The 21,280-nt window shown below is 44.5% G+C and overlaps 1 protein-coding gene across 1 annotated transcript in view; it reads left to right on the forward strand.

Moving 5' to 3' along the window:
• LOC119162330 (nose resistant to fluoxetine protein 6) overlaps nt 1-14,312 on the forward strand; it is a 46,461-nt gene extending 32,149 nt beyond the window's left edge. Inside the window, exons 6-7 of the mRNA XM_037414758.2 lie at nt 8,772-8,914; nt 14,078-14,312. Of these exons, the coding sequence (XP_037270655.1) occupies nt 8,772-8,914; nt 14,078-14,293 (359 nt within the window). The 3' untranslated portion in view covers nt 14,294-14,312. The remainder of the gene's footprint in view (nt 1-8,771; nt 8,915-14,077) is intronic.
• The last annotated feature ends 6,968 nt before the right edge of the window (nt 14,313-21,280 follow it).

Here is a 21,280-nt window from a genome sequence, read left to right on the forward strand (position 1 = left end):
GGAAGACTTCGCCCAGAATCCAACCTCCATTCTTTTTTTTCTACCACACTTTGTCGAGAAGCAAATATCAATTAGCTCGTTGCAGACCATTCCCACCGGCCGAATCAGTGACACTCACCCGTCGTATGCCTTCAAACTGATTACATGCACGACGTCAATTTTTTTTCTTTTTTTTTTGTAGTGATGGGCAGTTCATGTGAGCCGTAGAACGGGACGCAGAGTTGCTAATGCACGACCAAATGAGAATGCTACTGTGTAAGCAGGCCAGAAACGTCAAATGCGATCCAAGCTTGTGGTATGGAGTCCATAGCCGCACCGTTTTTCTTGGCTGTGCGAGGCATGTAGGTGACATTTATCATAGCAAGCCTCTGAACGGTCTTGAGGCCTGAAAGTGTGAAGCCGCGCTATACACTTCACCTACTCTATTCGAGAGTGTCTCAGAAAGAGGTGAATTTTCCTTCTCGGAAAGCAGGAAAACAGTGTGAAAAGTATTACGTGGTGGACGGGAGTGCAGAGGGTCAAATTGAGCTAAAACCGGTGGTCCCGTGCAGCACAGTACTTTAGGTGCAACTCAAAAAAGTAAAATTGTGCCAAGTTTTGTGTTTAGAGTCAACGCGCACAGCCAGGATAATGATGATCCACCTGTTTAGCAAGCTGATTTAGTTGGACGGTTTGTGAATGGTACAATATTGCATGACGAACCTGTGAAACAGACTGGTTGAGCAGCTCATTGAAGTTGTTGGCTATGAAGTGACGGTTGCGATCGCTGTTGGTGGCGGCAGGCTACCGAAGCCGGAGGATGATGTCACGCAGCAAAAATACGCAACGTGATCAGCCGTTGCGCAGCGATTGTTACGGTTTTAGCATAACGAATATGGTGGTCAACACATGTTATAATCCAGCAGTGTCTAGTAAGCAATCGCAGAAAAGGGCCCGTCAGGTCGATAACAACGATCTCAAAGCGGAAACACAGTGGCAGTATGGGGAGGAGCTGTTCAAGAAGTACGTTAGTTGGATGTTTCGGTTGTGAGTAACACTCAGAACTCGTGACTTATTTAGCAGTAGCTTGTAAATTCCAGTAAAATTGTACCAGTGTTCGTAAATAGGACCAGACCGATCCCATATCAGCGCATGTTGGATTGTCGGGCCTAACTTGAAGGGTGAAGACCAAGAGACTACTAAAAGTGAACAGGGCCCTGTGCAATAAGTTTCGGTTATACAGAATACAATTCAGTATAACCAAAACGGCTCACGCGTTTTCTCGACATCAAATGAGAAAAAGAAAGCCACACAATTTCGCTTGCATTGTTCGGCACGGAGGTAGGCAAAATCTGGAAACGGCAAGTCAAGAGCTGCCAAGGAGTCGTTGAAACTGACGACGTCACATTCCGTCGAAGGGCTAAAATGTCACTGCTATAATAGATGTTCGGTTGCCAGTTATAGTCATCATCACGTATACTCGTGCGATGTGGGGATCATGGTGGTCGTTCATACTGTGGTAGAGCTGCACGCCAGAACGCCGAGAGTAGATGTCCATGAACGCCACATTGGAAGCGCACAAATGTTTTCTGAGCCACATTCTTCTGAAAATATTCAGCGGAATCTTAAAACACATGTAATGCCGAGGATGCCTTCTGGATGTAGTCGTTTCGAACCTCGTAAAGTTAAGTGTGATGACCCTACTTCACTAGTGTCCTTGAGTCGTCAAAGTCCGCAGCGTTTATGGACCCAGGCGGATGTGGCAGAGCATGAAAGGAACGTGGACATGTGTCACCTATGTAGCAACAGTGTGTTGCCGATAAATTCATCGGCGACTACTTGTCGCGTAGCTGACTCTAGATCACTGGATGGAGGGCCCACACCGATGCTCGCAACAGTTGTGACGTCGGGGAGTTGACCGATCATTGACAAAATACACCAAGCTTTACGAGTAGTAAACGCCCGACGATGCTGGATGATACCAATCACCCACCGCAAATTGTCATTGCCTATGAGATATAGGTAGGTATTCTCCATAACTCCTTTCAGGAGATGCACGACCTTGGCCTCATTAGTCATAAGTGGGTCCACACACAAGTGTTAGATGCAAATCGATAATGATTCGGGAGACGGAAGGAAAAAACTGGCAACGAAAAAACAGCTACATTAACAAAACGACGTTTATTTAGCGTAAATATAACTGCTGGATAGACAAGAATGCGGCGTCTTTTTAGTTGCACAGGCATTCCTCTTCTGTATTCTCTCAGAGCCGGCGCACAGTGGTACAGCTGCACTCGCCACAGGGGGTTTGATTTGGCGTCACACTACCGTTCCGGCCCTCCAGCCGGCTCGGCTCGCGCGGTGGTTGTGGCCTGGCGTCATCTTTCAAAATCCGTCTCGCACAACAAGAATGCGTACACTCGGCCATCTTGCAAATACCGACCATCCCGGTCAGAGTCTTTTGTGTGACCCATCCGGGTACAACTCGTCCTTGACCCACAGCCTAATACTATCCTTCTTCTCACGCCATAAACTTAGTATGGCGTGACTACTATTCTTCTACTATTCTAATACTATTCTTCTCACGCCATACACTTAGTAGCCTCTCTATGCAATATCGGCCATCGGGTAGTTTTTTTTTCTTTGATGCTATACAGACCTCTGTGTTTCTCCTTTATTTGCCACAATCTGTAGGCTCTCGCACGACCAATACAAGCTGCCCCGGTTCGTAAGTCGTAGAACGCTTCTTGTTGTATTTCGTGTGTTGTTTTTTCGGTCTTCGCGAATGCCCACTGTCCGCAAAGGAAAACCAACATGAGTGAAACCTTACGGGTTCTCCGGTCGTTATTTTGTTTTATCTCCGCTGCATTGCTGCGACCAATCTCTAAGATGTCAAGAAAACAGTCGCGATACTCTTCGTTTGGTCAGTTAAATTTTTCATGGTGCTCCGATGTCATTCTTGGGCCCGTTTGGACGTTCGCAGTTGCCGTTGAAAATGGTTGCGTGGCACTACAGCTTAGTTTCACGTCCTTTATCGACTTTTTATTGAGATTGCACACTTATGATTAGGCAGACTCCTCGATAGCTTGAACAGTAGTTTCTGGTCCGAAACGTTCATTGCAAGAATGCAGGTCACGTTTCCCGCATAATATTTTATGACGCAACATGGTAAGCAATATTCACGCCCCTCTTTGCACTTGGGTTGGTTGATTGATTGATATATGGGGTTTAGCGTCCCAAAACCACCATATAAATATTAGAGACGCCGTAGTGGAGGGCTCCGGAAATTTAGACCACCTTGGGTTCTTTAAACGTCACCCAAATCTGAGTACATGGGCCTACACCGTTTCCACCTTTATCGGAAATGCAGCCGCCGCAGCCGGGATTCTATTTCATGACCTGTGGGTCAGCATCCGTGTACATTAGCCACTAGAACACCACGGTGGGCACTTGGGTTGGTCGTCCACAAAAATATCAGCGTTAGGTTTGCTGCCCGTTACGTAAGGCTTGACCAATTCAACTTAGTTCGGTGGAAACACTGTCAACTGTCAAGGCAGACTGGGCACCTTGGAAGATTTGGAATTCCTATGGACTGTAATGTGTCGTCACTTTTGTCTCCGTTCTTCTCCTCTTGAAGTTTACGCGCACTGTTCCGTCGCCTCAGAGCTATAACGTGACGTTGCTCTGTGAAGGGTTACTCAACGATGATAAAAATCACCCGTGACTACTTTGTCACGATTAGTGCGTGGGTATGTCGGCTGTTGCTTGGTCGACTGTCACGTTAACATTAGCCTCACCACACGGCATCACACGCCCTGACCCATAGCCCCCAATAGTCAGCGCTTATCCAGCACCATATATTCGAGCCCGACCGGATCTGCATCCTTGCACTAAATAGTGAGTGACACACGCACTGCCGAGGCAAACGCAAGGTCTCAATTCGTTCCGGTTAACCTTAGCCACCATGAAGTACAATCCTTCACCACGGTTCACTGTGCGGATGACCAGATCCACGACGTTTTGAAAGAGGCGCAGCCCGCTCTCCCTTTTGCGGAAGTTCGGTGCCTTGTGTCCACTTTAGTTGCGAACTCTACACATCGACCTCCACTGTGGACCCAGGCAGTTGAAAGAGACGTGACCGGACTCCTTGCAGTTAAAACTGCACGGCCCTCCTTTTTTGAAAGCGGGGTGTTTGCGCCTAAGTCCAGACGGTTCGGTCTTTCTCTTCGGTTCATAGTTTTCTTGGTTTTGTTTGCTTTCGTTCAAGGCCGTTACCGCGGCTTCGTTTTCGTTGTTGCCATAGCCCGCAGGATTTTGAAATTCGCTTGTCCTGGAATGTTCTGATTCTCGGGAGCCAACGGTTCCGAACCGCTCTTTTAGACGCTTTACGTAACTTTGAAGCTCCTCTGTTGAGTCGTACATGTGGGTGTTGATAGCTCAGATGATATCCTCATTGTTTAGGCCGGGGATCAAATATTCAATGCAAGCTTTTTCGCTGAGGTTACAACGACGTTCTTTCGCCAATTTGTCAGATTAGTAGCCCTCAATAAGCTCAGCTTGCTTGCGAATTCGATCCTGCGTTTCCTGGCAAAGCCTCTGCATTTCTGCTGTCGTGAGGAAGGCACGTTTGAGCTCAACCTACCAGATTTCATTAACAGACAGAAGGGAGTCGTACCACATCTTCGTCGGTCCATGCAACTTTGCCAGTGCGCGGCAAAATGCTACTCTGTTTGCCCAACGGTAGGCTTCCGCTACGTCATCCACACGTCGCAATCCTGTATCGATATTTGGCGAGTCTGACGTAGTTGGATCGAACAAAGGGACCAGGCGTGATGTTTCCCCTGTGCTAAAGACAGACATGGCTGCTGTCTGTTGCGACTGGACATGCATGATCCCTTTCATGGCTTCCCTCAATGCTGCTGGTATGCTAGCTTGATTGACTGCCACCATGTCGAATAATGGTCTGTGTGCCGTAGTGGTGCCGCTGGTGGACACACTGTCGGGCACACCTCGGCTTGCGCTGCCTTCGTTGCCATCGGTGCTTCGTCATTCGCCATCCTCTTCGCTTGTCGAAGCCGTTCAGTATGTTTCTTTGCGAGCGACAGGCATGGTCGGGCTCGATGAATAACTTCGGGCATACGCAATCTCACTTCTGAATTGTTAGATGCAAAACGATGATAATTATAGAGACAGGAGGGAGATGACTGGTAAAGAAACAACGGTTAGTTTTACAAAACGACGTTTATTTAGGACAAAGTAAAGAAAACTGCTGGAGAGACAAAGATACGGCGTCTCTCAAATTACACAGCCGTCTCTCTTTTGTCTTCTCTCAGAGCCCGCGCACAGTCGCCCACGCGCAAGCGCCACAGGGGGTTCACTTTCGTGTCACATTACCGTTCCGGCCCTGCGGCTCGGCTCGCGTGGTGGTTTGGCCTTATGACATCTTCCAAATTCCATCTCTAACAAAAAGAGTGCGTTCACAAGTACAACCTCAGAAGTTTTATGTACGTTGTGCAGGTGTTTCAGGCAATGAGAACGTTGACTCAGTGTGGGCTTGGCACTCTTCTTTTTCTCCAGAAAGTCACCAGAGAATTTCTTTATCTCGTTGTCGAAATCTTCTAATTATTCTCGAACTATATCAACGTGGTTTCCCCAATGAGAAGTAGTACGTTGCTCCACCATGGTTGGCAGTATCCCGGTTGTCATATAAGTTCACCCACCGGTATAGTAATTGAGTGCTTCCTCGACGTTCTCTTCAGCTTTCGTAATGTGCGTGGCTTACTGCACTGTTGTAAAGGGTGTTTTGTAAAGCCGACGGTACGATACCATCAGGCATATTATTACATAATTCAGTTCACCAGTTCTGCAGAGTTTGAAAGTACGCAAAATTTACACGACGAAAACAGGAACACAAACGCACTTCTGTGCTTGTGTGTGTGTTCGTGTTGCTGTTTTTTTTTTTCTCAGTTCGAAATATGACCATCAGGGCTAAAGATAGTTGATAGCTGTGGAAGGTCTGCAAGTTTGCGGCTTCGCCGAAGATCTGGTGGTTGTCCTAAGCAGTCCATTTTGGGGCTCCAGTGCGTAAGCCAGTACCTTCACGAATTGTGCTATAGTAAGAGATGGTTGTTTTGTGAGGCAAAATTTTGGATAATGGCGGATGGCTTATCCCAGAATCCGATCTCACCTCCTCGTCTTGCACAGTTCGTTGAAAGTCAGGTGTGATTATTATTGCTCACAGACTAAATGACTATTACACACTAAGCCACTCAAGAAGCTGAAAGCACACTGTAACCACTTTGTTTTAGTAATGAGAATTCACCATCCCTAATACTTTCTGCAATATTGCACAGACTCGCTTTCCACTTCCACAAAAATGACGGCTGAAAGTTTTCCTAACCAGTGGCGTAATTTTTCACACATCACAGAGATTGCGTCAACCGTGGCTTGGCAAGTGCCTTAAGGTGCAGCCAGTTGCAGTAAAAGTATAGGCCTCGCAGGGAAGTCAACTTTAGTGTGCACGATCATGGGCTCACCCTCAGTTCAATATATTCTTTAAGAACCTGTTGACCAAGCACTTGTTAGCGTCTTGCTTTCCCGACCACATGAGTTTTATGGACAGCCCTAACGTTATAAAAAAGGCCAAAACAAGGGATTTCACATCGCACAAAAAGAGGCAGTGTTTGAGGCGCCCGTTTCTTTTGTTAGACACAGCTGATGAAACCAACACTCCGTTAAACCAAAGAAGACGCAGAGAATATAATTTCTTGTTTTTGTAGCCTTAGAGTTATTATTTTGGACTAAATTCGAAGAAATCAATATATACAAATAGGCCCCCTTTTCTTCACTGGAACCTTAACACAGCGCCTTGAATTCGCGTAAGATGCCCTACCAGTTCAGCGACCTATGGTAGAGAATGTTTCTTCGCCAACAATTTTTGTACCATGTGCAAGGCTGATCCTCCACATCATTCGTGGTCCCTTTGGGGCACCCAACATTCTCCTGACGAGCGTGACAAAACAGCAGTCTATGTTAGCGCACTACCACCCTGTCTCGGGCAATTTTATTTTATGCAGATGCTCTCTTTTAGCCTACGTCAATTCTGCTTCTTCTAATATCTGACGTATGAATAAGTGCAGTCAAAATCTCTATAGATTTTCATTACGCGGTTGTCAGATAACTTTCTCTGAAAGTATACACAGCGCATGTGATGACACCTTCACTGTGCGACTTTCATTGCACCGGTCATACTCAGCAATGAGCACCCACTTCAAAAATTTATGTCTTGTGGGCTTCACTGCTAATTAAATTTCTGCTCTGTTCGCGTGCACACAGCTTCTAAGTTAGCGGGTAGTTTAGAGTTCACAAGAACTGCTACAGGCTGGAGCATCTAATTATATTGAGGCTTTGGTCTTGGACGAAGCGTGAGGATAGCTTTCTGTGAAATTTTGTGTTCAGCAAAAGTTTTAGTGAGGTTGTATATTTGGTGGTTGTTTCAGTGTGTTACTGTGCCCCCTCATTAACGCCCTAGTAAAAAAATGATGTTGTCACTGATGTGCGTCATACTGCGAATGCAATCGTTAGTAGCCCCATCGCAGTGTTCTTGTGGCTCAGCTATTTGACAGCTAACCCGCATGACACGGGAACGTATCCCTGCTGCAGTGGCTGCATTTTCGATGGGGGCGAAAATGCTGTAGGCCCGTGTGCTCACATTTGGCTACACGTTAAAGAACCCCAAGTGGTCGAAGTTTCTGGAGCCCTCTGATACGGCATCTCTCATTTTCATATCATGGTTTTGGGACGTTAGACGCCACATATCAAGCAAGCAATTATTAGCAGCCAAACTTTTGGGCACAAACACACACACGCACATTATTGAACAAAAGCACAAAGGAAAAAATGAGCTTGATGAACTTGGAATACTAGAAGCGGAGCGAGTTGGAACGTATTCTTTTTGAAAATCGAGGGTGCATAAACACGGACGGAAAAAGGAAGTCAGGACACACATACATGGTTTTCTTCTTGTGCGCGTGTTTGCACGCCCTGTCTTTTTAAAATGAAGAGATTTTCGAGCGTGTCAGACGGTGGGATGCCCTGCGACCTATATAGATACTTCTGGCTTTGCCCTTGAAACACGCATTGCTGCACCAAAATAGCTTTGAATCTTGGGTTGATGGCACTAGCATTGGCAAATCAACTGATTCAAAGAAAGTTTTTCAATGAAGAAAATTAACGTCTATTGCCACAAGGGTCTCCTTCAACGTTGACCTACCAGTTGATGACAACGATTTTCGCATTTTTTATAGATTTACGCAATGGTCAGCACAAAAAATAGCATGACCGGAGCATGGCAATGACTGCTATGGCTTTATAAGATATAGGCATATCAAGCATAACTGTTTGAGTTCAATTATGCTCTGTCAGGCGTAATTCATTATAGAATGAAGAATACTTGGTCTTGCGCTGATGGTGGACAAGCCGGCATTTACAGATGCAATGGTTATCTTTTATTCAGATTAGAGACACGTAAATATTGTTCTTCGAGGGGGTTATTCTCTTTATCTCTGCGTCAAGGTTGTCTTAAACCAGTAGATTTTCTCTGAAACCATAACGTTCTTACTAAAAAACAGCACAACGACAATGAATAAACGCAAAGAAACAGGGAAGAGCCCTAATTGATTTTTGTTGCAATAAAGATAAAAGATGGGAGCATTATATCAGTCAAATTTTCATTTCACTTGTTTAGTTTGTTAATTCTGTTTTTGTGTTATTTTATTATTTTTCTTCTGTAGGATTCGTCAACCGGTTTCTCTCGTGGAATGGATTTGTGCCACTTGGACGGCTCTGCTTCGGTGTATACCTCATACATCTGCCTTTCTACAAACTCTTTCACCGTATAAGCAGAGAGCGCAGGTTCTATTCTCATTTCACATTGGTAAGTGAAGTCGGTTTATTCAACACACGCCCCAATAATGAAAAACGCAATTAGAAACAGAGAATAAAATTGCTAATTATGAAGGTATTTTGCCTACTATACTCAAATGAACTTTTGAAAGAATAAGAGTTTTAACGTCATCACAACAACCGATTCAGTTAAACTGAATTCTACCACATGCAATGCACTAAGCTGTTATGGGCCGGAATATACCAGTACGAAGGCGTTATTGTGTTGCAGATTACTTCCCTGTTTTAAATATGTGCAATCTATCTCACATTGATTGTCTAACAAAGCTGTTACTGTATCTCCTGATGGTTTTGTGTTGATTTCGACTGTAAAATTCTTCCGAGAAATCCACCCTGAAGGCTTCTGTGTGCAAACTTATGAATAATCAAGGCGTAGATATCAATGTTCTAACTGCACCATATTTTTTAATCACACACCATTATGGGCATCATGACAGAGATGGATTCATCATGGGGCCATCTCGTTTCATGCATCAAAAAGCAGTTCAATAACACCTGTCAGCTGTTGAAGCTCTTCGCAGGGAAAACTTGGGAGAATTCAGCCAGCGCTAAGTTACAGCTGTACCAGGAGCTCTTTCTCGTCTTCCTGCAGTACAGCATTCCTCTGACGACCAAAGCAAGAGAAAGAAGGCCATAAAAATTACAAAGCTCAGGCACTCGAGATAGAATCTTGTCTCTAAGTGCATCGACGGTGACTTTTATAGCAGTTGCCGCTGACTACCTCGTCAAGACTGATAGTGATGTTAAAACAGTGTCGACACGTATAAAGGCATTTTGCTCGGACACCCTGCTACCACCTAGCCATTTTACCAGCAGACAGACAACGTTCGTCTTTTTTGCCAAATTGCAACCACTTATTGAGCCTTTGACAACGCGCTTCATGCCCGCCGCGAGACCTTCGATTACTGCGTGGTGTCACAGTCAGCCAAAGATCAGCCTGACAATTGCTGAATCTGAAAAAGAGCAGATATATGATCACCTGCTTTTAAGCAGCTTGCTTTATTCCTGCTATACGAGAATTACCAAAGTTGTATGCATGTATGCACCAAGCGCTCCGTATTGCAGAACAGCTCAACGACATATATTTTGATGCCAATAAAATCTAGAACAATCAGATTCAACCCCCCCACCTCTTACAATATAGACGGCAGCAAAGTTCACAGCACTTCATACCACGTTACATCATTAGTTAGAAAAGGGTGCGAAAAGTTGTGGAACCCTCGATCATCGCCTTAGAGTTTAACGCGATAGCGGTAACCTGTTCCAAGTACGTAGTTGAAGCACTATGTATGAAATCTTTTCAAACTTGCAGTGCACCCGGTATGTGGCCCAAAGGGTTCAGTAGCGTGTGTGCATTTTGAAGTGGCTGGCTGGCTTTAAACTATGAAATCATTATGATAATCCCCTGTTATGACGGCTAATGGCTATGTAGGCTCAAATGTGCCACCGATTATTACGGCAATATTTAGTGAAATATTGTGAAGCACGTGTACAGGTTGTGTGTTTTTTTAAAGCATGGAACTTACTTTCAGTTCTAAGCAGAGGAAGGTATTTTTACTGCAGTTATAAGCAGCAGCATGAAGGTGTGGTAGAGCACCCGCTTGCAACGTAAACGACCAGGGTCGAACCTTACCAACCCAGATATTTTTATTGTTTATTTATCTGCATCTCTCTCGACCTTTATATCACGCAAAGATTTTTTTCATTTTTCACATTCAACGGCGCCAACGCTAACACAAACGCCGATGCCGGAACTTCTGCAAAACGAGCTTTTTAACGCTATCACGTTAAAATGACCTAATTTCAGTGATAGTAGGGTGAGACTGCCGCCCCTTTTGTTACATTTACGCCATGACTTGCCCGAGCAGCTGGTGTTCCAGATTTCAAAATAGACCTATAATTTTATCAAAAAAAGGCATAAACTGGATTTTCAGAGCTTTTTAGTTCATGGTGTCATTATCAGCAATGAACGAGCCGATTGGGCAGCCTGTTCTCCTCATGCTGAACACGATCAACTACTATTTCAACTCTCCTGAGCTAACGCTGCATGGAGGCTCCCCGTGGTTGCTCGAAATCACACCATGTCGCATCGAAATGAGCCAAACTACAAGAACGCATGGCTATGTACCCTAGACCCAAATCTCACTCTTCAAATTTCTCCTGGACTTCGCCGAGGTGACGCTTCTCTATTGTGCAGGCTATTGTTAGGTGTCACATTTACCAATGCGTACGCGTTTTGAATAGGAATTAAAGACTCCGCAGCCTTATAGCCACGATCGGCAGTGACGAAACAATGTAGCATCTTCTGCGCGAATGTCCGCAATACTGTCCTCAGAGACTATCCCACTGCAATGCATTCCACCAACTGGGTGACGAGACTCTTTAGTGAAAAAAAAATTATCCGCCATGGACCGAAGTTGATGTCACAAAAAAATGGCTTAGCAGGTGTTCTAGTATACTGCACTTTTTGTTTTCAACTGCTCTTTCCAAAAGATGCCGACCGGAAGGACCTGCATTCTTGTGCATGTGTGCGTTCATTTTTTGTTTTTATTTTAGCTCTCTTTCTATTTCAATCTTACTTTCGATGTTTATTCCTTAAAACCTGTAAATGGTAGCAAATCGGTTTCACTACTTTGCTAACGTACTGTCTTTTATACTTTATATATTCGTATCTGTCTCTTGAGAGTACAGCGGGATTTAATAATGTCTATTGCCACGCAAGTTTCTTATTTTCTGTTTCATTCTTTCGGTTTTTGGCCGCAGAGTGTACCATAAATGCTCAGCGCAAACTGTGCCTCATTGTTCAAGAATGTTCGTGATTATTTTAGATCCTTCTTCTTATATTGCGCGCAACACTCGAACACTCGAGATTAATATAGTGCTTTCGCAACGACCAGTGATAAGGCTCAAATATTGGACGGCATATGTAAAAATGCCGACGCGCTTTGGCACTTGTCGGTTAATCGATGGCCGACACACTGTATGCCGCTATCAGGGCCAGTGTGCTACTGTAGAAATGTGACATTTCGTTTACCTGCCACAAGTTCGCGAAACAAGCAGTTTGATCTGAACATCCAGCCTGCTGCCTTCGTCCACATTGTGATCCCAGGACACTATGATTGGTTTAATTTGAAATACCTTTTCAGAAACTTTACACCTATGACAAATGTAGCGAGACTCACAGTGAACATAAGGTAAATGAGGGTATCAAGCGCTAAAAGGCTGACGTGGACAAGGACGGGCTGAAGATGATGGATATGTGGGGTTTAACGTCCCAAAACCACTATATGATTATGAGAGATGCCGTAGTGAAGGGCTCCGGAAATTTCGACCACCTGGGGTTCTTTAACGTGCACCCAAATCTGAGCACACGGGCCTACAACATTTCCGCCTCCATCGGAAATGCAGCCGCCACAGCCGGGATTCGAACCCGCGTCCTGCGGGTCAGCAGCCGAGTACCTTAGCCACTAGACCACCGCGGCAGGGTGCCTGAAGACATGCGGTTAAGCGAATAATATATAACTCGTGGAAGTTGTATGAGTGAAAAATAGTACAAGGACTCGTGGAAGTTGTATGAGTGAAAAATAGTACAAGGCGAAAGGTATACGTGTTCTGAAATGGTTGCGAATAAACCACAACATCTCGAACAGCACACAGAACAGAGTTCGTACTAGCACTGCCTAAATAAAGTGCGCGTTTTTACTGTGCAGTGTTCTAACATTGAAAGCTTCGTGAAACTATGCGGGGTGGTGGGCAGTGCAAGAGCGACAACACACAAGAGAAAACAAACTGGTAGATAATGTACTGCTTTTTTGCAATCAGAGCGTTTCCGACGAGCGCGAACATATGCACACACACGAAGGAAACCTAAATAACACGAAGGTGTGATCAGTGATTGCTTCCACCTACTTCCTGCATTTGTTTGCTCCAGCAGTGTACAAGGTGCCTCTCACCTCGCCTCTGCATTACAGCAAACAAGCGGGGTGCGTAAACCTGGTGCTGGATATTGTTCCTGCAAATTACAAAATGGGTTGGAAGTTAAAACTTGGCTTAAATGTATAGCAGAAAAGCGCAAGTTGGAAAAACAGCACTTTGAGTGAATCGAAATTTACGTGCTATTTACGAAACGTCAATTACTGTGCCAAATAAATACGATTCGTTCATGAATGCGGTAAGCACCGCTACTTTGATTTCACCGCAAGGTAAATGATTGCAAAGGGCGTAAAAGGACAATGGCCGTCATCAGCCAGTCTTGAGGGGCCGTGGCACATGGCAGAGTGATGAAGCCACACGCCACTTTTGAACGCTGGCCAAGGCGTATGGGAAGAACGTGTATGTGGCAGTGGATCTATTCTTGTATTGGTACTCTAGCACAACATTCCACATTAAACTCCAATAACAAATTCATGTTGAAAGATTTCTTTTTGTTATTTACAACGCACAGTCTTTGATCAAATATTGCAATGGAGCTGTTTCTCTCCTCTTCACTGCAAGAAATTAAACAGGTGCTCATTTTGTCTGACGATAAACAATTATATATTGACATTTTGGGCAAACTTTAGATTCTTTCTTCACACTGAAAAGCACTCCTTCTACACATTGTACACGGCTTTACTGTTCATGAGTGGCCACGAAAAGCGGAATACGAAAGAAGGCAAGCTCCTCCTGCAAATGATAGGTACAACGCAATGGGAGGACCACGCAGTCTACATAGAAAAAAATGCGTATATGATATACTTCAGATAACCTCAGAACAACGGACCCATTAACAACTTGTGGCTGGGGTTGGTGCCACTCGTTCTAGCACTGCATACCATGGGTGATTTAGACAGCCTGTACAACCTCGGATGATGGCAGCGCAGCGCATATCTCCATTGACAAACATAAACATCCGCGCTCAACGCTTTACCGAGCGTATGTTTGGTATTCTCGAACCATAGTTATATTTATAGCTGGTAGATGTTTGCGATTTTGAAAAAAACCGCACCAATGACGAATCTGGAGTACTGTGTGATTTCTCCTTATCTGTTTCAAGGACACCCACCTAACCGGCACAGCCCAACCTGTGTTTGCCCTTGCTGACATTGTGCTGAGAGCACGGCAAATAATGTGCAACCTTTTTGCCATTGCGCAGGTATCGAACTCCTTCCTCGTGCTTGTGTGGAGCTGCATTCTCAGTTACATTCTCTGCGTAGCCTGCGAACTACCCACTGCAAACCTAGAGAAGATGCTGTTTCTCCGGGACACTAAGAAGAGTGTTGGCAACAGAGAAGATTCGCAGAAGCGGCACCGGATCGTGGGAGAAGACGTTGGAAACATCTCTATCATAACTCTCAATCACTGTACATAAAAACTGTTACTCTAAGGAATACCTTTACTTCAGAAAAAAAGATGGGCGCGTATCTGCATGCTGCGCTGCAAGTGGCATCGAAACACCATAGTGTTCTGATTGGAGGTCCTGTGTGGTATACGGACGCCATCGCCCCGCCGCGGTGGTCTAGTGGCTAAGGTACTCGGCTGCTGACCCGCAGGGCGCGGGTTCGAATCCCGGCTGCGGCGGCTGCATTTCCGATGGAGGCGGAAATGTTGTAGGCCCGTGTGCTCAGATTTGGGTGCACGTTAAAGAACCCCAGGTGGTCTAAATTTCCGGAGCCCTCCACTACGGCGTCTCTCATAATCATATAGTGGTTTTGGGACGTTAAACACCATATATCAATCAATCAATCAATACGGACGCCATCTGGCAGTACTGTCGGCTAACAGAAGCTTGTGTAGAATGCAGAACTACTGGTAGGTGATCGCATCATATCGTCTTAGCGTTCAGTTAGATTTCATTTCGGACTGGCATGGTGGATAGACATGTTTTTCGAGCGCTACTGATCGGCTGCTCAGACAATTGTTTTTGCATGTTTCGAGCTTGCTTTTATAATTAATAAGGCAGCAGTGCAACTCTTTATAGCACTTATAACATTGCAAGGCTTTTTGGGGGTAAGTCACCAAGTATTTACTTCTTTGTGTCTCTGTGTTTTCTTTCTCCGGCCACCCAGTGGTAGAGGTGCACGTACACCGAACACGCAATTTTTAGTAGAGCTGAGACTTTCTCTATTTAGAGCAGAGTTCATCGTACTCCGTGTATTCTAATTACGAATGGCACAATTCATGAAGACAAGGGTTGTCAAAAGGCATGGTTAAAAAGACTGTAAAATATTCAGGATGCGTGGTGGGTTTGAAAATGAAGGCTAGTGCGGATGCAAGTGCGCAAGAGGCTGACGCAATGTGTAGGCAATGAGAGGTCGAAAAAAGAATGGGGAAAATTATGGTGGCCCAGAGTAAACTGCTGATGAGAATCACCGAGCTGGAGAATGCATTGGTGACAGAGCAATAAAAAACAAGGGCTATGGGAGAAAGGCTCATGTCAGCCGAAGAGGCACTAGCAAAGGTGAACATAAGAGCGGCCGGCGGAGAGCACAGTAGCGCACCGGCACCCAGAACGGTAGAGAAAAACGAGAAACAGGTCCGGAAAAAAGAGGTTCAGACGGTTCAATGGTCGCAAGACACAGCTCAGCGAAGTAGTGGTGAGAGGGGGGGGGAGACAAAGCAGCCAGCGTCACAAATGCAAGTAACCTCCCCGTGCGGGATACTCTAGCTGAAATGTCACATTACGTGATAATCGCTGGGAACTCGAGTTTAAATTGATGCTCAGAAGCAATCAAAGAGAGGGTAAGACGTGACAAAAGTGTTTCCGTAGGGACGTTCTCAGGACGTACGTTGGAAGCAGTCGTGAGGCAAGTGAGCGTAAAACTCGCACCTAAAGCTGATGTACGAAACCTCGTAATAACTGCAGGCAGTTTAAACCATTTCTTTCATGAAGATTCGGCAGGACTAGCAACCACACTGGCGAAATAGGTCGATGACATGCGCGCCATTTGCCCTCAGGTGCAGGCAGTGATATGCACAATACCGGAGGTATCGGTGTGTGACGAAAACCTGCAAAAAGCGGTTGCCAACGCAAACAAGAAGATATGGCAGATGATTCGAAAAAAAAGCTTTGAAGTACTGGAAATAAGCAGAGAGAGGCAGAGGTGGGGGGTTTTCAATGAAACAAAATTTACTTCGATGAGAGGCTAGGCCATTAGGTGGGTTGGCGACTTGCAGGAGGCGCAGTAGCTTTTGTGGGAGCCATGCGGGCACCTCAGTCTCTAGAATAGCCAGTAACGAGGAAAACAGTCAGGATAAATCTTTGACAGGTGTTATAGGAAGATACGATTCCAAAGTAGCACCAATATGTAAGACATGTAGATTCCGGAGTAGAAATCAATTTGGCCACGAGGGCCGAGCCAATTTAGACATGGGGTATAATGATATGCAGGGTGGCAGGAATAGGTTGAAGGAGAGAGAGATAGATGAACAGCTAAGAAAGGAAAAGCTGATGGTATATGGGTTTGTAAAAACACTACTTAGGGTCATGGAACAACCACCTAACAATCCGGACTACGCATGGGAATATTGCAATAGAACAGTAGGCAGCAGAAAGAAAGGTAGCAATTGGTTATTTTATCAAAAATACAGACTGACAAATGGTCAAGCATAAGTGCAGGGAACGTTTATGGCTGAAAGGGAAAGTGGCAGGGCCAATGACGCTGCTGGGTATTGTATACTTGTGGACAGGGGCGAAAGCCAGACAGGAAAACCAAGAAATGGGGCAGTAGATAGAAAATGTCAATGACGAACTAGAAGAGTACGAGGTAGTTATATTAAGAGATATGAATGCGCGCAGCGAAGATATGGAAGGATATCCTGACCAACAGGTAGAATGCTAATGGATATGTGTGAAAGGCATGGTTTAACCCTTTGCAGCAGTACCAAGAAATATGAAGGACAGATAACATATAGGACGTAGGAACGCTAAAGTCGACGAGAGATAACGCAATGATGTCCTATGAAAATGGAAATGAGGCATTATTAGCAACAACAAGGTAATATTTATTTAGAAAGGCAAATAGAAATAACATCTAAAAAGAATGAAAAAATAATCACTGAGGATACTAAAAAGAAGTGGACATACACAAATATAACTCGACTTTTTGAGTTACAACTTGCTAAGGTACGAGTCAAATCCACCGGAAAAAGGAGACAAACACCCAAGAGCTGGTGGGATGACGAAATTGAGAGAGCCATAATAAAACGCCAGGAGGCCTCCAGGGAACACAGGTATGCTAAACAGAGAGTTAAACCGAAAGGTGATGTCAAAAGAAAATGGGGTAACTTTTTGAGCTGCAGCAGAGAAGCGTCCGTTCTCATCAGTGAAAATTATAAAAGAAAGGAGGTCCAATGGATATCGGAAGTAAACAAAAAGAATAGAAAGGTAGCTGCAAAGTTTATAAATAATCTCAAATCTATGAGTAATAAGACAGGCATGGAACAGAGGTTTAGGACTACCATTCAAGGGGTCAGACTAGAAGGCGTTAAGGCAGTGAAATATTTAAAAATAATTATGACACAAAATTTAAACATCAAGAAAGCGCTGCATGCGCCGTACCCGATGCGGATGAACCAATTAGTGCAGTGGCTCCACTAGGACAACGAGAGTCGAAAAGGTGGAGCAAAGGGTTCCTAATAGCCCCTGAACTAGCCCTGACGGTATTCTCATAAGGTTACTAAAAAAACTCGGACCACACTCTAAGCAAACTTTAGGAGAATTCGTGAGTAAAGCAATATTGAATGGTTAAGCCCCACATGGGTGGAAACAAAACAGGTTGAGCATAATCTATAAAGGGAAGCGGGACAAAGCAAATATAAACAACTACCATCCTCTAACACTGACATCACTAGTTTACAGACTGGTGATGCAGATAATAAAGGAAAGACTACAGACATGGGTGAAAAATGAGGGAGTGCTGGTAGAACTGCAATATGAATTCCGTAAGCGAAAGAGATTGAAGGACAATCTGTTTTCATTGATGCAGTGTATTGAAATAGCGAGAAAAGAACAAAGGCTCCTGTAGCTGGCATTTCCAGATATCAAGGGCGCTTACGGTAGTGTGACTCAAGAAAATTTGAGGGGAATACTGGACACACTAGATGTGGAAGAAGGAATAACTAATCTTCTAAAGAATACATATAAAAGTAACAAGGTAGTTCTTAAATGGAAAAAACGGGCATATGAACCTATAAAAATACAATGCGGGCGTTGACAGGGATGTCCTTTGTCCCATTTGCCATTTATGCTGTATCTACAGGGACTAGAAGCCAAATAGGAAGGGAGTCGACTCGACTTCAGCCTCTCTTTTGCTAAGCAAGCAAAATAAAGTGAACAGTCTATGCCAGCATTGATGTATGCAGATGATATAGTGTTAATAGCCGACAACAAGGAAGATCTGCAGGTATTGATAGACATCTGTGGTAATGAGGGAGATAGGTTAAATGTGAAGTTCAGCAGGAAAGAAATAAACAGGCAATCAAATTTTTAATGATTAGAAAGTCAGTGAGCATAAAACACAGAAACTCGCGCCAGAAATAGTCAATATATACGAATATTTTGTCGTATGGATAAACAACGGGGCTGAGTGTCTAAGGGAGCACGAAAGATACGTAATGACTAAGGGTAACAGGAATGCAGCTGTAATGAAAAATATCGCACTGTGGAACTGCCATAGGTATGACGTTGTGAGTGAAATTCGCAAAAGTGTCATGGTCTCAGGTTTGACGTTCGGCAACGCGGTCTTGTGCAAGAAATCAGAAGTTCAAGGAAGATTGAAAATTAAACAACGTGGCATAGGCAGACTCGCTTTGGGAGCACACGGGAATACCCCAAATCAGGGCGTACAGGGTGACATGGGATGGACGTCACTTGAGTCCAGGGAAGCTAGCAGCAAGATAGAATTTCAGGAGTGATTGAGAAAAATGGGAGGGGAGCGTTGTGCGCACTGGGTTTGATGCATCACGCTGGGACAGCGTACAAGGTGCCACACTGGACGCTGTCACGGGATGTTGTTGCTGCACGCTCACATGCTGCACTGGCACTGGCCAAGCTGCACTCATAATTGCAGTGTTTTCCACAACTTGGGATAGAATACTGGGGCTTCAATATATTATCTGTGGAGGATTCATCGCAAGGACTATGAATACCTTGCACTTCAAATACCTTGCAATTCAAAGCAAACTAGCAAACATGTGAAGGCGAGGAAAAACGTCATAAGATTAGCTTTTGGTTCATGCTATGAGCGTGCCACATTATCAGTGTCACTCAGGATCGTTTGCTTAGACTCGGTGCGCCGCTCCCCGTCACACGTTGCTGTAACCGGAGCCTACTCACCTGCATCCATCAATCCTGGCTGGAGCTGCGGCATAGTTCACTCGGAGTAAACAGGAAACCGAACTCAGTTAGCGTTTTGATTTGTGCCTTTCGGGGGAATCAAGCGTCTTCACGGCCATTCCACTGTTACTGCGCGATGGTCCATTCAAAGTGCTTAGCCACTTGAGCAAGCAAGCGGACACCCATGGTCGACGTAACGTAATCTCTACAGTCCGCATATAATAAGCCCATATTGAGATCTCAGTTTGGGCATTTCGGGGGTCATAGCGCTTCTCACCAGAACAAGAGCAGAAACTGCCACTTCGTCCCGAACAACGCGTACACAATGGGAGGCGCGCATCGCGTACCCCGTTCGCCTGGATATTCGAAACTCACGTTCACCATATCACTGGGCAGCGATGTGGTGCACGCTATAAGCGCGCAACTCAGTCACGCTTTGAAAAAGTGTGTATTCAAATTCTGCGGCCGCGCCCTGTCACGAGCTGCTGTAAGCAGAGCCTACCGGCACGCAGGCATCCTTTGCCTAAGGCGCATTGGTGCTCTGGCATCTCTCCGAAAGAACACACAAAGCTCAGTTACAATTTGACATTTGTAATTTTCAGTGAATAGATCCATGCCTGCTCTAGAGCCTCACAAGACATTTTTCCAAAGATCCAATGCAGCGGAATTGTTCTGCTAAGAGGATATTTACTACGTATATTGCCCAGACAATTCAGCGCGGCTTCCTTTTCCTACCGTATGTAGTGTCGCGAGTGAACGGTGATAAGCGTGACACGCTTGCTTGACGTAGCGCCTTAAATCCAGAAGACTAATAACGTCATTGTTGCAGGGGAGGTAGCACCGATTATTTCAGTGGCTGACAAAGCTTGTTCTCAGGTCCCCTCACCACTTACTTGCTTTGCTAACATATATAGGTCAACAAACCATGTAAGTAAATTGAGGTTGTACGTTGACTTGCCGACCGATGTAAGAAAACGAACATACCACATAAATTCGTGTAAGCATGCGTTAATGGTGACCCCAGATGTGTCACTTGAGTATTGCAAAAACATTTTTAGTACAACAGGAAGTGTTGTTACAAAAGAACAACTGTTACGTTGACATCACTCAATAAAAATTTATTTCCTGCTAGAATTTTCTGCAAAAAGAATGCTAATGCACAATGTACTAGTCATGTTAATGCGTGAGACAGAGAAGCATGCAGTCTTCATGAAACAACTCAACTCATGAATGTGCTGACAAAGTTGTAGCCTAGATTCGTGTGTTGTTGACTAATTATTGATACAACTACATAGCAAAACTTGAACGAAGAAAGCAGAAAAGACGCAACCCAGTGTCTGTATTGTGTTCTCCCTTTTTGTTCAGTTTCCACTGTTCTATGCTAACCTGAATGTGGATTTTAAAATTTGATATTATAGCCATGGAACGCCCTTGCCATGATATCATCAGCAACGAACTATAATGTACACAAACATATTGAATTAACAATTCCAATTCAATTTTAAGAATGGAAGCTTCACCTATGAGGGTTAGGATAAAACAGCGCAATTGGGTCCTTGCCGAGACAAAGTTAGCTGTAGTGGGCAATGTGCTTTGCGTAAGTGTTGAAAGGCAAGGCGACAAACAACCTCATATATCATGGCCATATAACCGTGGAGTCACCTGCCTAAAAATGTTTGTTGATGTTTTATGCATTTTGTTCCCACAAGTTGGTGACTTAGACATGATGGTGTAGCTTGTCGGGGTATACTGTAAATTCAACGCGCACTGTCAATTATATAACATATGGACAAGATAAGATTTAGGGTTCCACATTGTGAAAACTCAATAAGGCATATGGTAACAGAGGAGCTTAGCTGGAATAGTTTATACCACTTTAAGAGGTTTAGTTAAGATTATTGAACACATTTACCATGCGCGCATTTTTGTTTATTTTCCGCTTTTTAAAGTGCGGCTATTATGGAAATATTCAAATGCGCTCGTTCAACGCTACAGCGTCTAATTCTCAGAGTACGCAGCAAG

Source organism: Rhipicephalus microplus, chromosome X, assembly GCF_043290135.1.
Source record: "Rhipicephalus microplus isolate Deutch F79 chromosome X, USDA_Rmic, whole genome shotgun sequence".
Lineage (NCBI taxonomy): Eukaryota > Metazoa > Arthropoda > Arachnida > Ixodida > Ixodidae > Rhipicephalus > Rhipicephalus microplus.